Raw genomic sequence first — 17,167 nt, 5'->3', positions numbered from 1 at the left:
CGTAACATCCTGTTGCAATACTGTTCAGAAAAAACTGTGCTGTCGCTTTTCGTTTTCAGCCAAGGATTAGAAAACTGGAATTTTTACTCTTTAACATTGATTTTGTTGGTGTTTCCAGCAAAACTGAAACAGAAAGATTCCCCGGTAACATCCTGTTGCAATACTGTCGAGAAAAAACTGTGCTGTCGCTTTTCGTTTTCAGCCAAGGATTAGAAAACTGGAATGTTAGCTCAAACCTTAGGTCAACTACAAACCCACAGTGGGATCTGGCTTGTGTGGTTCGCATTCTCCAGGTAGAGCCAGCTTGTGACCTGGGTAGTCCCCGAGACCACACACTCAGCAGGGCTCGCCTGTGCTCTGATGCTCTGCTGTGGCCCTCCTGAAATTCAAACAAGAGGCCCCTCGTTTGCATATCGTACTGGGCCTCATAAACTAGGTACAACTATGAGAAAACTATGGGGTCCAGTTATGGGAAAACTTCCATCCTCAGGGAGTGGTGCTCTGATGCTCTGCTGTGGCCCTCCTGAAATTCAAACAAGAGGCCCCTCGTTTGCATATAGTACTGGGCCTCATAAACTAGGTACAACTATGAGAAAACTATGGGGTCCAGTTATGGGAAAACTTCCATCCTCAGGGAGTCTACAATCCAGGGCAGGCAGGTGGGAGAAGAGCCCGTTTTGATTCAGTGTACTAAATGCTCCTGCTTCAAGAGAATTAAACACACAGGCGGAGTGTTTACTCTGGCAAGGATTAGTGGGGGTTATGGTGCTGTGGGGTGTGGGGCTGGGGGAGGCTGCGAGGGTGAAGAGTGGGAAAGATGGGGTTTCTGAGTAGAAGGAGGAAAATGCAAAGCCCCAGAGGTAAGACAGAGTGTAGAATAGTCAGGAAGCTACAAATAGTCCTGGGAGGGTAGAGGGTTGCCATGGTGAACTGGCAAAGGAAGGAGAGGAGAATGAGTTCCATCAGGAAATGCCTTGTTAGCTCTTAGAAAGGACTTTCTTTATCCTAAAAGCGATGGGGAACTACCAAAGCCGATCACAAGGCCCAGGTCCTCCCCTGCCTGGGCACGCAGCTGGACCACATGTTCAAGGCTCTTTGCAATCAGCAATGAGGCTGAATTCCCGCCAGCAGAAGGCAGGCAGACGTGATGTGAGCCATGTCCCTGTGCTGCCCTCCAGCTCGCTCTTCTGCAGCATCTGTAGAAGGCGGGTATTGGATGGGGGAGGATCTTAGGTCTCTGAGTCACCACGTGGAGCAGCCATTTTGACTTCATGTGAACAAGAAATAGGTTTCTACTACGTTAAGCTACTGAGACTGCAGGTTTATGTTGTAGCAGCTAGCATTACCCAGATTTACTTTCAGGAAAGACCTCTCTGCCAGTAATGTGGAGAATGGGTTGGAGGGGTCAAGAAGAGGAAGGAAGACAGGTGAGGATGCTTTTTCAGGAATCAGCTGAACATTAATGGTGGCCCCAAAGCAGCATCAAAAGGTGCCATCTAAATTTGCATGATGGAGTGACAGAGAGAAGATGTCCTGTTGCCTGGCTTGGGCAACTGTGTGGATTGTCTCATCTCTCAGTTTAATCCAACTGATAATTAATAGAGTACCAGACACTGGGCTGTGTGCCCAGTATGCACAACTGATGAAGGGAACCTGATTCCTGCTCTGGTGAATCCAGTCCTAGACTAAAAATTAAAGAAGGAGGTTTGGGCAAGTGGACGATGATCTCGGCTTTGGATAAATTGAGATAGAAGTACTGGTTGGGTGTCCACATGCAAGGATGAAATGGGCAACTGGAGATGTGGGTCTGGAGCTCAGGAGAGAGATCTGAGCTTAACATCCAGACCTGAAGCTCATCAGCTCTGGGCTGGCTGTCAGGCCATGGAAGTGGACCATACCATCTTGGGAAAAAGCGCCTGGAAGAGGGCCCAGGCCAGCCCTGCTAGGGATAGCAACCTTTAAAGAACAGATGGAGGAAAGAGTGGGACGATGAGACTAAGCCCGAGAGACCAGGAAGGTAGAAGGAAGATCAGGACTCCAGGCAGAGAGTATTCTGAGGAAGAAGTCTCAAACAGTGTCACACTCCTGAGAAATCAGGTGTCTACCAAATTTAAAAATGAAGAGGTGAGCATTTAGTGCAATGATGGAGCACAGGCAGATTAGAGCCGGCCAGGTAAGAAGTCAGCAGTAAGCATTCACAAACTGGAAGCTAAAAGATTGCTAAATTTGACTACATAAACACTTTTCTTTATAATTTTACATGATGAAAACACCATAAACAAGATAAAAGGCAAATAAGAAACTAGAAACATATTTATAATTCATTTCGTAGACAAATGGCTAATTTCTTTAATATATGTAATGTTCCTACTTATCCATACATAACAGATCTACAACACTAGAGAAAAATATGGGCAAAGTATAAGTTAGTTCACAAAACAGGAAATAAAAATGGCTCTTAAATGTAGTTAATTCAATTTAAAAAATGAAAGTTTAGAAGAAAAAATAGGTGACTATTTAATTGGTTTCTAAATGAGGAAGTATTTCTAAGAAAGCAAGCAGTGTCAGAAGTCGTAAAGGGGAAAACCTAAACTTGACAAGAGGGGAAAAACCATGTTTACTGTGAAACCATCATAAAAAATTTAAAAGCTAGTAACAGAATGAAAAAGTACATAACACAGAGGGATAATATCTTTAATAAGCAAAGAGAAATGTAAAAATCAATAAAACTAACAACCAAACGGAAAAGTAGATGTGTGGACAGACAATTCCTTGGAGAAGAAATTCAAGAGCCAATGAACACATGAAAAAGTTCTCACCAATAATAAAAGAAATGCAATAAGTGTGTGTCCTGGTATGATACATGATGGCATAGATGTTTATGATTTACATAAAAGGTTTTGGACTGTCTGCCTCCTACCGTCTCTTTTCTGACTCAGCATCCTCTGTGCATGAGACTGGATGTACATTTAGTTTGTACTTTACTTTCTAACTCCTACATGGTACTCCCAAGTGTGCACCACATTTTCCTTATCTACTCCATTTGAGATGGACACCTAGGTCCGTCTCTGCTGCTTCAAATGAGGCTGCAGTGAGCAACCTAGTCCCTGTCCTTTCATGCACTTGAGCAATGACATAACTTGAGCAATGACTTCTGGGAGATGTATGCAGAAGTGAGCCTGCAAGCCCAGAACAAACACTCCCTGAGGTCACTGCCGGATTGTTTCCTAGTTTGGCTGTATCAGTTCATATTCCCATGAAGGCTCCTATTTCCGTACTTCCTGGGTGACCCTAGGTAGTATCCAATTTCCTAACTGACAGCAGTCTGATGGGTGCACAGCAGTATCTCATGGTATTTCATCTGTATTTCTCTGATTATTAATTTACTGCCTTATTCTGTTTGATTTTCAGGAGTTCTTTGTATATCCTAGTATAATTCCTTGTTGATTTTTCATAATATTTTGTTTGTCTGGTTATGGTGTTCTTCATGTAATGGATCTGACATATGCAAACTAAGTAATTTTTCCATCTTTCTTTTTGTCTATTATGAACACTTCTTCTAATTCAAAAACAGTACAGGTGTTGGGACAACTGGATATCTATGTACAAAAGAATTAAGTTGGACCCCTACTACACATCATGTAAAAAATTAACTCAAAATGGATCAACGACCTAAATATAAGAGTTAAAACCATAAAAGTCTTAGAAGAAAAAATAGGGGTGAATCCTCAAGACCTTGCATTTAGCAATGGATTCTCAGATATGATACCAAAAGTGTAAACAACAAAAACAAAAATAAACCGGATGTCATTGAAATTAAAACTTCGGTGCATCAAAGAGCATAATCCAGAAAGTGAGAAGACACCTAAAGAATGGGAGAAAACATTTGTAAATCATTTATATGATAGGGGTCTATTATCCAATATATACAAATAACTCTTAACCTAGTAACAAAAAGACAAACAACCCAATTAAAAATTGTAAAAATGTTTATTAAAGGTCTTCATCCAAGAAAATATACAAATGGCCAATAAGCACATGAAAACATGCTCAATGTCATCAGTCATTGGGAAAATGAAAGTCAAAAACACAGTGAGACACCACTTCACTCCCATTAGTATGGGCATAATTTTCTTAATAAAAAAGAAAAGGAAAAGGAAAATAAGTGTTGCTGAGGATGTGGAGAAAGATTTGAACTCTCATACATTGCTGGTTGGAAAGTCACATAGTCCAGCTGCTGTGGAAAACAGTTCGGTGGTTCCTCAAAAAGTGAAACATAGAATTACCATATGACCTAACAACTCCACTCTTAGGTATATATCCAGAAGAATGGAAAACAGGTATTCCAACAAATACATGTACAGGCATATTCACAGCAGCACTATTCACACATAGCCAAAAGGGGGAAACATCCCAAATGCCCATGAATGGGTGAGTAGATAAAAAAACTGTGCCATATCCATACAATGGAATACTATTCGGCCATAAAAAGGAATAAAGAACTGACACATGCTACAACATGAATGAACCTAGAAAACATTATACCAAAGGAAAGAAGCCAGACACAAAAGGTCACATATTATATGATTCCGTTTATATGAAATATCCAGAATAGATAAATCCATAGAGACAGAAAGCAGACTGGTGGTTGCCCGTGTCTGGAAGGAGAAGGGAATGGGGAGTAACTGCTTAAGGCGTAGGAAGCTTCTTTTTGGGGTGATGAAATTTTTTTAGAAATAGATATAGGTGGTGGTTGAACGATGTTGTTAACATACAAAATGCACTGAACTATTATACACTTTAAAATAGATAATTTTATATTACGTGACTGTCACCTCAATAAAAAAAATTTCTAAAAAAGAAACACAATAAAGTTGGTGATATCTAGCCATTAAGAAAATTACAGAGCTCTCATATGATCAAAGCACTTATCATCACACTTTAAGTCACCCACAGATATGTAAGATATCATCCCAACCCTTGATGAACTTAAGGCCTAGTTGGAGGACCATCTAAGAAAACAGAAGATTAATAAATAAAACAACTACCATAAGAGAAGTGCCCTTAGTGCGCAATGAAAGTTCAAAGATGTACAGCTGGTTATGGAGAAAAGGAAGAAGTTTCCAAAGAAGATGACATTTGAAATGAACTTTAATAGTTAAATAAAATTTTTACTGTTAGCATTGGAGGTAGAGAAATATGATAACATCAAGAAAGGTGAGATTCCCTACAAGAGGCTCACAGGATAAGTTTAAAGACATTACATAGTCCAACCTGGTTGTCACAAAAGCCATCTAAGTGGGGCAGAGATATTAAAGACCAAGTGTCAAAGGACCATGACTTTGTCTGCTTTGCACCCCCAGTGCCTAATGCAGTGTTTAGTACATACTTGGTGATTGGTGAACATGGAAAAATTATAAAATAAAAATGTGCATTAAAGAAACTTTTTTAAAAGTCCAAGCACCAGGAAAACTATATAATAGTAGTAATATCTAGCAGCACGTACTGCTATTGAGAAGGTCAGGTGAAGGCCAGAAAGGAGTGTGTAACTAGAATGAGGTGCATGTGGAATGAATGGGCAATACATTTGGAGCCTCTGCATGCCATCCCATGGGATTTGGACTGAATGTTAAATACAACAGGGAATCATTACAATCTGTTGTCCCATGATCTTGATTAGGCAGCATAAATGAGTAGTCAGTATGGGGTGAGCTGAGTGGAGCATCGTGGAATTAGGCAAGTAAATCGTTCAGATGATGAGGAATCTGCCCTCATCTTTGCACTGGCTTTCCAGGGCCACCCTCATGGAGCTGTAGGGAGGGGACTGGGGACACTGAAAGAAGGAAATGCTCGAGTGCTCTGTAAGTGCACCCCTTATGGAGATGAGAACCTGCCGCAGAACAGAAGGCTATTGGTTCTGTTGTGCCTGATGAAGAAAAGGAAGGGGTGGTCAGCGCAGAACCTGGGCCCATTTTCCATGCAGCACTCTACCACCAGCATGGCAGAAGACGCCACGGCCTCCGTCCCTTCCTCATTCACCTCCACGAAACTCTTGTGCACAAACTTGGACAGACACAGGTCTCTCTCAGCAGACAATGCAGACAAATCAGCCTTGCCCTGTTGAAAGGCATCAACCATTCCCAAACGCCGAAGCACAGATTCCATATCGTAATTCTCTTGCAGATTAAATCTTGGAAGGAGAACTTCAACTTCAGTACTCTCCATACAGTCTGGATCCGTCCAGGCTACGAATTTTTCAAAAGTGAGATTTTTTTCCACCTGAAAGACCAGAATGAGACGTTCAGAATCAGACACCCCTTCCTCCTCCTGCAGTGTCCCCTTTTTCTGCCAGGAAGCTCGTGGCTCTCCTAACCCACGTGCACGCCTCGGACAATCAGGGCAGACACCGAGCAGCCTGGAGGCAGGAAGACTGTGGCCGTCCCCCTCCTTACCCAGCAACTTCTGAGACATCTTTTATTCTGACAAGTGTCAATGCGCAGACGACTATGCTTTTATTATATTATTAACTATGGTTATTTTTGAAGACAGCAAACCGTTGCTGGTAAGAAATAAAAGGTTGGAAACGAAAGGGCTGTCGGTGCGAGCCACCCCAGGAGGGAACCCTGCCTGGGTCGAGACGGCATAGCAGGGGAGGCGGGCAGGGGGAGGGCGGCGGCTGCTCTGCCCCCACGGCGCGGCCCCAGACCCAGGCGCCTGCGCACCGTGCTCTGCAGGCTGGTCCGGCCTCGTCACCCTCCCCGAAGGGCAACACGACAGGTGGCAGAGGCGCTTGAGGTCTGTCCCCCGGAAGGCCCCACCGCCGCTCAGCTCACCGTGGCCAGCTCCACGCCCGGGCCTGGGAGCAGCACGAGCATGCTCAGCTCCCCGCCCTCGTAGGGCAGCTCCAGCACCTGCGCGTGCACCTCGCGGACGTAGGCCAGTCTGAAGGTGGCCTCCTGGGACATCATCTGCACCGGCCTCTGCTCCTCCTGATGAGAATGAGCAGAGCGGCGTGGAATTTTAAACAGCTGATTGACAGAGGCAATAGAAATTTCCAAACGAGCCGCAGTGGCCTCCAGGAGCGTTTTCAGCACTCACAGATGGCGACACTGCTCCTGCCCCAGTTCACCATCACACGTTAGCAGCCAGCTGCTTCCTATCACCACTGAAAGTCATCGGCTGTTAGCAGGTACAGTGCTAGCCTGGCACAGATGTTTCATTCAGCAAAATAAAATGTGTGATACTCTGAATTTTCCAGAGGAGAAAGTAAGATTTTCCTTATTTAAAATATGGTCAGCAAATATATTTAAGGAAATAATACGATCAAATGAAATCAAATCAAAAATTATTTCCATTTAATTTGAAAAAAAATTTTATAAAGTGGGATGAAACTTATAGTTTCACAACAAACAGTGTGACTGGGAATACGGAGGGATGCCCTCTCAGAAAGCGGCCTGGCAACGAGAGTGGAGAACCACATGTATCTTCATGTACTTTAACCCAGTTGTCCCAATTCAGATATTCTCATGTAAGGAAATAATTTTTAAAAAAATACAAAGTAGATATATGCATGCAGAAGTTAAAGTATTACATTCATTAAATCCATTTTTAAAAATTGACATATAACTATTATAAAAATTGAAATAGTTTCTAAAATCAATATAGAAAAGTTCTCCCCCCCCTTGCGACTAGAAAACTGATTTTTTAAAAGTTGTTTAAAGTACACCTTATTTTAAAAAGGGAGGAGGTTTACCTGTATAAGTTTCCTTACTGCGTTAAAATGGTACTTTTTAGAGGGGGGGTTGGCAAAGTATTCTAATGCCTGCCTTAATGAAAGTTATACCTCAATGTCAAGACTAAGGTCACTCAGTTTTAACATTAGAGAGCTATAAATACTAAATTAATAATGGCAAATTAATTAAACAACTCAAATCAATACTTCTTTTAATTTTTTTAAATAGCTAAGTAAATCTTTAATATTTCTGACTGCAAATGTACAGAATAACACAGCCACACAGAGTATTTTAATTTTTAAAATACCTGATTAAAGAAATGTGTTTGCACATCCTCTCCCTCAACCCTGCCCTGCTCTTCCCTCTTTTTCTGACTGCAAATGTACAGAATAACACAGCCACACAGAGTATTTTAATTTTTAAAATACCTAATTAAAGAAATGTGTTTGCACATCCTCTCCCTCAACCCTGCCCTGCTCTTCCCCCCACATCATATTACCTTAACACCTGGGTTTTTTTGCTTTCTATTTAAGCAATTTAGACTTAAAGGAAAATCTTTAGTTTCCAGAACTAGGTGGCAACAATGAATGTATGAGAAATTCTCAGAGGCAGTAAGAGCAGTAGTAAAATGCAAAAAAATTACAGGCGGCAAATATTTTTTATTCCTTCAATTTTTTCTACTGAGTTTAAAAATTAATTCAGAAATATGTTTCACATTATTTTAAACTTTTATGCTTTTACAAAATTAAACTTTTCCATTCAATTTCTTCATCAGACTAGCATGATTTTTTAAAGCTTCCCCTCACCTGGTTTATCTTAAAAGGCATTTCCCTTGTGTATTCTTTGTCGAACTGTTCGTTCCACCTTCCTTTGAAGTAGATGGCATTGACAAGGACCAGCCTGGTCTGTGCATCGATTGAGTTACCCGGCAACAACTCCTGAATCTTATCTTTGGAGAAAGGAAGAGACTGCATGCAGTTGCTTTTTATAAACATGTGATGAATAAACCATGATGCATCTTATTGGCAGATCTTAGATTATGAGTCAAGAACCAAACATTCTGATTTCTAATTTGCTGAGTTTGGATTGCTATGTACAGAAATAAAAGAACACATATGAGTGGTATTCACTCATCCACCAAGATGAGGATGATAAAAGACTGCTAAGTTTCTCAGGGAAAGAAACTCCACAGCATGTTAGAGAACAAACCAAGCAGGAAATGAGAGTGGGGCTGGAGGGGCCGCAGTTACCGCGTGTGGTTGAAGGGCGTGTGTGATCTTGCACTCCACGCTCACACCCACTGCTAACGTTCTGTGACTGCATCACAGGCAGCCAGAATGAAGGGCTCAAAGGGGGAAGAACTGGCAATGAGGACATGAGGTGCTTCTGGAAGCCTCTGGAAGAGATATTACTGTTAGATCTTCTAAACAAAGCACCAGCTATCCCTGGAAAATATAATGTGAACAAGCGAAGATACTCCCTTCTTCCCCTGGATATCAAGTGGTGCCTTTGCAGCAAGCTAAGAGCATCCCTGCTAATTCACTGCCTCAAGAGAGCTTAAGCGGTAAAGATTCCAAGAAGAAATGGTGGAAATAATTGCTTAGTCTTTAAGGAAACAACACCTCTCATTCTTCACTGTCTCTTCTATTAGTAGAAATAGAAGTGTCCTGGTGGTACTAAGCATAATTAGTGCAGAGCAGTATAGTTCAAACATCCGACCCACCATTGAACTTGGGGGCCAAAGTTGGAACATATCACTCTGAAATAGAAACGAATGGGGTTCAACCCCAAATGGAGGGTGTTTTCATTATATGGAAATGATCAGCCCGGAGAGGGGGTCAGCAGATGACCAGTCAAGTACAGGTTTATCAAGTCTGATCAAGGGAGAGGAAGTGGAAGATGTGAAAGAAGCAGAAGAAACTTCGACACGTAAAGGCAGTGGCGATGGAGGTCCCGCAGAATTTAGGAAGAGGCAGCCCAAGTGTAGGACTCAGGGAAGATCTGTCCATCAATCTCCTTCTCGTGGTGATGTTACAGTCACCTTACATGTGAACATTACAGGTCAGCGAAAGTATGTTTTAATGCAAATTATTAAACTGGAAATCAGTCATATGAGGTTCTTTGGAGGTTATTTGTATTAGCCACTCTAGTCCTGGGAGAATAGACAAAATTAAGTGTCTTTAGAAACCTGAACGTCTGAGCGGGACTTTGTGAGTCCACTAAGGTTCACGTATTCCACTTGCCCAGCCAGTCAAGGTCACTCTGACCACCTGAAACATCAGTAAGTAAAGTCAGTCAGGCAGAGAGAGACAAATACCGTATGATATCACTTATACGTGGAATCTAAAAAAGAAAAGAAAAAAGCGGTTCTCGTAGAAGTAGAGAATAGTGGTTGCCAGAGGAGGGGGGGAGGGGGGGAGGGGAGGGAGAAGAGGATGAAGGAACTCATAATTCTGACCTTCAGTCTTTTTTGAGATCCAAGAGTTTATATGTTTCCTGGACTCCTCTGCAGCTTTGACAAAGGAAAGCTGCTCCAGCTCAGCGTGGTAGAACTGAAGACAGGATTTCTTAAATGTCTTTGGAGAGAAAAGTGTTCAGTGAGGCTATATTGCTAAATAAAATGTCAGCAAGCTTCCCAAAATTCTGCATATTATATCCTTTTTTAAAATTAAAAAGAGCATATCCCCTAAAAGTGATCACTTAGTATACTAGATGTTAAAATATCAGGGTTTGTAAACAGGTATGTATAACCATATCTGAATAACCAGAGATGAATAAATGAATTATAGAAGTAGTCAAATTTTATTTATTTATTTTTTTTAAAAAGATGACCAGTAAGGGGATCTTAACCCTTGACTTGGTGTTGTCAGCACCATGATCACCCAGTGAGCTAACCGGCCATCCCTATATGGGATCTGAGCCCGGGGCCTTGGTGTTATCAGCACCACACTCTCCCGAGTGAGCCACGTGCCAGCCTACAGAAGTAGTCAAATTTTATTTATTTATTTTTTTTAACAAGATGACCAGTAAGGGGATCTTAACCCTTGACTTGGTGTTGTCAGCACCATGATCACCCAGTGAGCTAACCGGCCATCCCTATATGGGATCTGAGCCCGGGGCCTTGGTGTTATCAGCACCACACTCTCCCGAGTGAGCCACGTGCCAGCCTACAGAAGTAGTCAAATTTTAAGTACTGCAAGGTATAATTACAGAATTGTGTTCTTTTTTAAAATAGTTCACATAAGTTTCCAAATTCCTCTAGGGTCTTCTCCTGGACTCTACAGCACCAGGGATTTTGAACACAACTTTTATTTTCGGGTTGATATGACTTACTGAGAGGAATTCACAAGTTTTCTCTCCAAAGAGCCTGTTGGCCATTCTAAGCAAGTAGCAGGTGCCAGGTTTGTTCAGTTCGGTGAGGAGTGACTGGAAACCCTGATGAACGTCTTCCTCTGGGTTTAAAGAAAGCACCTATTGAGAAAAATAACCAAAAACATCAATAATGCTCTTTGGTTTCAAAATAAAAATTTGCAAGCAAATTTTTTTTCTCAAATACTTCATAAAATTATCCTTTGAAAGGGGTTGTTTTTATTTTGACAGTATTTAATGCACACTAGGAAAGGGGCACTGGCAGGTGGGTGGAGAGAGAAGAGGGAGGGAGGACAGAAAACAGGCGAGGAAAAGATTCGGCTATTTTTCCTGAATAGATCTCTCCTGCTTAAAGATGAGTAACAGGAAAAGATGAAAAGGGCAAGAGAGATTCAGGATGGGAACTATCATAAAATCCAGCATCCCAAGGAAAGGATGATGTGCCTTAAATAGAGGAAAACTTACTTCTAAAATTTATCCCCCCCAAAAGCCACAATGCAGTTAAAAGCACTAAAAATGCAAGGAAGAGTGGACACAAATACAATCATAATGGGACCCTTCAGAAGGAAATAAAGGTATAAAATTAGCAATATGACTAATAATACTAAACCATAGCTATTAAAATTGTACCCTAGAGAGACAACATAGATATTTTTTAAATTCGACTTTACTATTTCAAAAACTGCATTATATTTTAGGTCATAAGGAAAGTCTCAGTTGATTCTGAAATACAGAAATTACACAGGCTATATTCTCTGACCTCAGTGTTGTAAACTAGAAATCAATAATTATAAATAGAACAGCAACAACATGGAAATGAGTCTTCTAAATAACTGTTGAGGTTAGCTCAGCCAATTAGAGGTCAGTGTTCTAATGCCAGGGTCAAAGGTGCGGATCTCCGTACTAGCCAGCCGCCAAAAAAATAAAAATTAAAAATAAATAAATATTGAAAACACTTTTCTATATAAATCTTATAAGGAACCATTAAAATGCTCTTCTAAATGACTAATGCGTCTAAATAATTATTTAAAATATTCTTCTAAATAACTATATGACAGATGATTTAGAAAATAATCGAAATAGAAGTGCAATATGTCAGACCAAAGGGTTTGGCCCAAGATAAACAAAAACATAGCATTAACAGTTTTTAATATTACCAAGGAAATAATGAAATGACAAAACTTTCAACTCATGATGTTAGAAAAGGTACAGAAGGGCCGGCCTGTGGCTCACTCGGGAGAGTGTGGTGCTGATAACACCAAGGCCACGGGTTCGGATCCCATATAGGGACGGCCGGTTCGCTCACTGGCTGAGCATGGTGCTGACCACACCAAGCCAAGGGTTAAGATCCCCTTACCAGTCATCTTTTTTTTTTTTAAAAAAAAAAAAGGAAAGAAAAAGAAAAGGTACAGAAAAATTCCTAAAGAATTTGAGAAAAATATAAAATGGTTAATGAATCCAAGAGTTGGTTCTTTAAAAAAAACATACATGCACACACCCAAAACAGACAAACATCTGGAGAATGTAAGAAAAAATAATTGAAAGCACCCAAAAGGAAAGTTATAAATGAAAAAGACGGTACAGGAATGAATACAGAGGAAATGTTAAAATAATGAAAACTGTGTATAATTATTTTCAGCCAAGCGTAGATTGCGACTTACCAAATGGAAGTCAAGAATGTGACTTTACCAGCAGCAATGAAGAAACAACCAAAGATAACAGAAAACTACTTCTAAAAGGGCTCCCATGGTCTTTTGAGGGAATTTTTTCTAATATTCAGGAAATTTATACTTGTCATGCAATACACACTGTTCTATAACATAGAAAAAGATAGAAAACTACTGAATTCATTTTATAGAGATAAGAAAATGTCAGAACTAGAACAACAGTGAAAGCTGAAAGCAATGTCACTGTGGACTGTGACCCCACCATTACTGTTAATGGCTAAGACATCCAGCACTTGCTTTACTGGGATTATCTCACTGAATCCTCACGTTAACTGAAAGAACATTTATAAAAGTAAAGATACGGTATGATCACCAAAGTATAAAATTTAAAGGCAAAATAGGAAACTAGGACTGGAAGAAAATGCTTTACATTATGAAAGGCAGTGGTCTCTGTGTGATGGGTCCATAGGGGCTTTTCCCCTTCTTCCCACTTCCATCTTTTAAGATTTTTATAATGAGCTCTTACCACTTATATAGTGAAAGAGAAACAAATCATTTTTACAAATATGTCTGCTGCTATTAGAGCTTCCCTCCATGTGTGAGTCGCGTGCTGGGTGCCTTGTTACTATCTAGTGGAATGCAGGAGGCGTGAGGAACTCCCAGCATCACCCCTCATGAAGAAACCAGACAGTCGGGGGCTCTCAAAGAAAAGCTTCCTGTAAGGATTTAAAGTGAGCCTAAAACGAAAGTATCATAGAGATTTAAGCAAAAAAAAAAAAAAATACTTCCCTCTACACATAAACCTCACTCCCTCACACAATGTGCTGGGAAATTATTAAAATGAGTAATTGTTACTCAAAGGATGCTCAATGGAAAAGAAAGTCATATTGAAATAAAAAGCAACAATGACTAACACCCTGCAATGAAGGTGTGCGTAGGGTCCACTAACGACACAAGCTTTTAGATTTGGTCTTAGTCATGTTTCTCTGGCCCACTCTGTAAACCCTGGGGAAAAGGACAAATTCTTAATCATTTCCAGATATTCACTGAATGTTAAACTGACTTAACTAGTGCATACACAGTCATACACGTGTAATCAAGTACATGCCTCTTTTTCTACATGCCTTTTTTTCTAAAGTACATTTCTTTTTTCTAAACATGCTTGTTTCTATTTATTCCCTTACTGAGCTAGGAAGGCATGTAGGTATAGAGACGATTTGAAACAGGTATTAACCTTCCTTACCAGTGCATGATGATAGCTACTGTGAAAGTTGTCAGAATCAAAAGGCAGTCACTTGAGTCAACCTGACAAATGGAGCTGGGGAAAGCCATGAAGGGAGGGTTCTCATGCATATATACCTGATGATGAGAACTAGCACAAAGCCTCTGCAAAAACCACAACTTTGCACAAAGGCCATCACAACCTTACACACACACACACACACGCATATACTTCTACAAGGACATCTGCCCAGCAAATGCTGGTCTAACCTTGGGCTGGTGCTGCCCTTGTTCTTAGCGCTTGCAGCCAAGGATGATTGTCTCAAAATAACTTAAGTAACTCTTCTCATTTTCCCTTTAAAAACCCTTGTCTTCCTTTACCTCCCTGAATATGCCCACCATATTCCCATTGCAACACTTACTGTCAAATAAACACCATTTTCTTCTAGAAAGCCTCTCTCTCTATCTGTTATTTAGGTTTTGACAGCAAAAGGTTTTGGAGCAAAAGTCTTTTGCTCCAAGAAGAGATAGATCCTAGCAACTGTGTTTCAAATAACTTCAGCATCCTTTTCTAAACAAAGATAAAGTGCCAGGACAAAATTCTGAGAGTTGTCTCCAGGTTAATTGGGAAAATTTCCCCCTACCCCCCAAAAAATCATTCCGTAGAGGAGACCCCTTGCCTTCCTTCCCCTTTGCAACTTCTTCCCTAGTCCACCCCACCTCCCTGAAATGGTGTGTGCATGCACTGAGCCCCACCCTCCATCAGCAGTTCTGGAGTGAAGCTGGTGACAGAACACAGCAGCTGCAAGCCAGTCCCTCCTGGATGACAAGTCAGCTTACCTGGGACATCTGGGCTGCAGTGTTTCCCCTTGCTCCCAGGAGGACCATGGCCAGGGCAGAGGAGATGCTCACAGGAGAATAAAACAGGTTGTGCGAAGGGTTGTCTTGACACAGTATCTTTAAAAGGCTGATGGCAAAGGTGCCATTTGCTTCAGAAAGAGTGTCCATGATGCAGGGTCTGGAATCAAAGAATAAAGACTGATGCTGCTTCAGCACACCCTGAGTGTTTATGACCTAGCCCATGGCAGTTTTAGAATGGTACTTTTTGTTTTTATCTCAAAGCTCACACATATTTTAAGTTGGAGGAAAATCCACTTACTGTCACTCTCCATCCAAAAAATAAGCCCCAGTTTTTAAGGTTATTAGCTAAGTGTGGTAGTGGCAGCAGACTAAACCAGCTTGAGAGCTTCAGGAAAATCAACAGAACTAGCTTGCCCACAGGCAGACAGACAGAGACACACATACATACAAAGAGGACACAGCTGCACGTGGTAACCTCTGATCCCTTCCCATGAGGACCAGCTCCTCCCCTCTGAGGAGCAGGAGGACAGTACCCAGAGTGATGAATGTCTAGTTCTCTGGCCTGGCCTCCCCAACACTGCTTATTCCTGCACACATCTGTGAAGAGTCCTTGTGAGATCGTCAGTTGCACACCAGGCCGTGGCCTCCCTCTCTCAGCTGGTAGACACGAGGTACTGAGATGCTGAATGGCACCCAGAGACAGGCTGAAGTTACTGCAAAATCATCTGTGAGGCAAGGAACTTTCCTCTGTGGTGGCTGCCCAGTGGGCCGTCTGCCTCCTTCAGAGCAGCCCTCACTCCTGAGGATGTCCTGGCCCCAGGCTGGCATCTCCTGAGTCCCACAACCTCAGAGTTCCCACACCTCGCTATCATCTGATGTCATGTGACCTTCCAACATTGGAAATGAAGCTGAGACAACTGTGCATTGTTTTGGCTCTGCTTTGTTTTGTTTTCAATTTTCTTGCTAACTCAGAAACATAGACTTGGGAGCTTTCCTCGTGTGTCCCAGCAAAGGCCATGAGAGTGGCCTGAGCATGAGAGGAAGGGACTGATCCCTGAAGACGCCAGAATGGAAAGGCAAGGAGGAACGGAAGGGCCCCAGAGAGAACAGCCAAGGGGAGGATGTGAAACGGCCACAACAGGGAGGGGTGACCTGGGAAGCTAGTGGACGTCAAAGTGGGAATGCCAGCAGGCAGGTATGCTGGCCACATGCCTGAAACCAGCGCAGCCCCCAGGAAATGAGACCCTCACTCACCCAGCTGCTTGTCTAAGACCCTGGGACACCTCCCTGACTCCTTCCCATCTCTCCCTGGTTCCCCCATCCCCATCACCAAGGCCTGCCTCTGTCCCCCTGAAGCTGTCTCCCACCTGTCCGCTTCTCCTCATGTGGTGCCTGGTCCATCCCACCTGGACTCCTCTCCAGCGCTGCTGATCTCCCTGCAGCCTGCCCCACTGTAATGAGCCTGTGCTCACTAAAATGCAGATCAAACTGCTGAGAGCCTCTGAGCAGTGAACCGCCAGCTTCACCCGGACCGCAAGACAGACAGACACACAGACACAAACAGGACATCCTGAGAGGAAAGTGGTTTCTTCATCCCCCTCAGGATGAGCTCACAGCTGGTTCATTTCAATGGCTCCCTTCCACCTGCCCTCTCCCAGCCTCCACCTCCAGCCTCCTGAACCCTTTCAGAGTCACCTCAGGGCCTTTGCAAGCCCCGTTTATCCCACTCAGAAGGCCCCTGACCCATCCCGGCACCTGGTTGACCCCGCTCACCCTTCCCCTCTCACTGGCTTCTGATTCCCCACCCGAGAGGGGGCTTCCCTGGACCCCTCCTAAGCATCCCCCGTCGCTGCTCATTGCGACCCCTCATTGATTGAGGCCCCCACCAGATTGGACGCCCTCTGAAGGTGAGGGCTGTGTCTGTCACCGCTGATTCTAAGGACCTGGACGAGAGGTCAGGGGACTGGAGGGCTCGTCACTTTACGTTGAATTATTGAAAGAACGACAATGGATGAGAGTGCTCGGCCTTGCGACAGGAGACTGGTGCTTTCAAAAGGACAGAGAAGGGGGAGGACAGACGTCACTCTGAGGGTCCCTGAGGGGGAGGGCCGGGGACAGGCCAGCGGAGGGCACTGAGGAGCGGCAGCGGCTGCGGGGGACCAGCCCGAGGGCGAGCCCAGCTGCGCCGCCGCCTGGCGTTCGGCTCTGCACTCCGCTGCCCCCCGCGTCCCGGGTCCCCGCAGCCCGGGGTCTACAGCTCCCCTCTCCCGGTTCCCCGCGCCCGCCCTGCGCAGAGACGCCCCCACCTGCCGCCGC

General features: G+C 43.0%; 1 protein-coding gene across 2 annotated transcripts; it reads right to left on the bottom strand.

The window, feature by feature from the left end:
- Positions 1-4,721: 4,721 nt before the first annotated feature.
- SERPINB9 (serpin peptidase inhibitor, clade B (ovalbumin), member 9) lies at positions 4,722-14,999 on the bottom strand. Of its 2 annotated transcripts, XM_008580396.1 has the most exons (6): positions 14,831-14,999; positions 11,067-11,204; positions 10,192-10,309; positions 8,540-8,682; positions 6,834-6,989; positions 4,722-6,279 (listed from the first exon to the last, which is right to left on the bottom strand). In XM_008580396.1, the coding sequence occupies exons 1-6, from the start codon at positions 14,996-14,998 to the stop codon at positions 5,875-5,877; spliced, it is 1,128 nt and encodes a 375-aa protein (XP_008578618.1). In that variant the 5' UTR covers position 14,999; the 3' UTR covers positions 4,722-5,874. The 2 variants fall into 2 exon arrangements, with proteins under 2 accessions (XP_008578618.1, XP_008578619.1); XM_008580397.1 differs by lacking the exon at positions 6,834-6,989.
- Positions 15,000-17,167: the final 2,168 nt, after the last annotated feature.

This window comes from Galeopterus variegatus, unplaced genomic scaffold (genome assembly GCF_000696425.1).
Source record: "Galeopterus variegatus unplaced genomic scaffold, G_variegatus-3.0.2 Scaffold2077, whole genome shotgun sequence".
Taxonomy (NCBI): Eukaryota; Metazoa; Chordata; class Mammalia; order Dermoptera; family Cynocephalidae; genus Galeopterus; species Galeopterus variegatus.
This window is presented reverse-complemented; position numbering and strand designations above follow the sequence as displayed.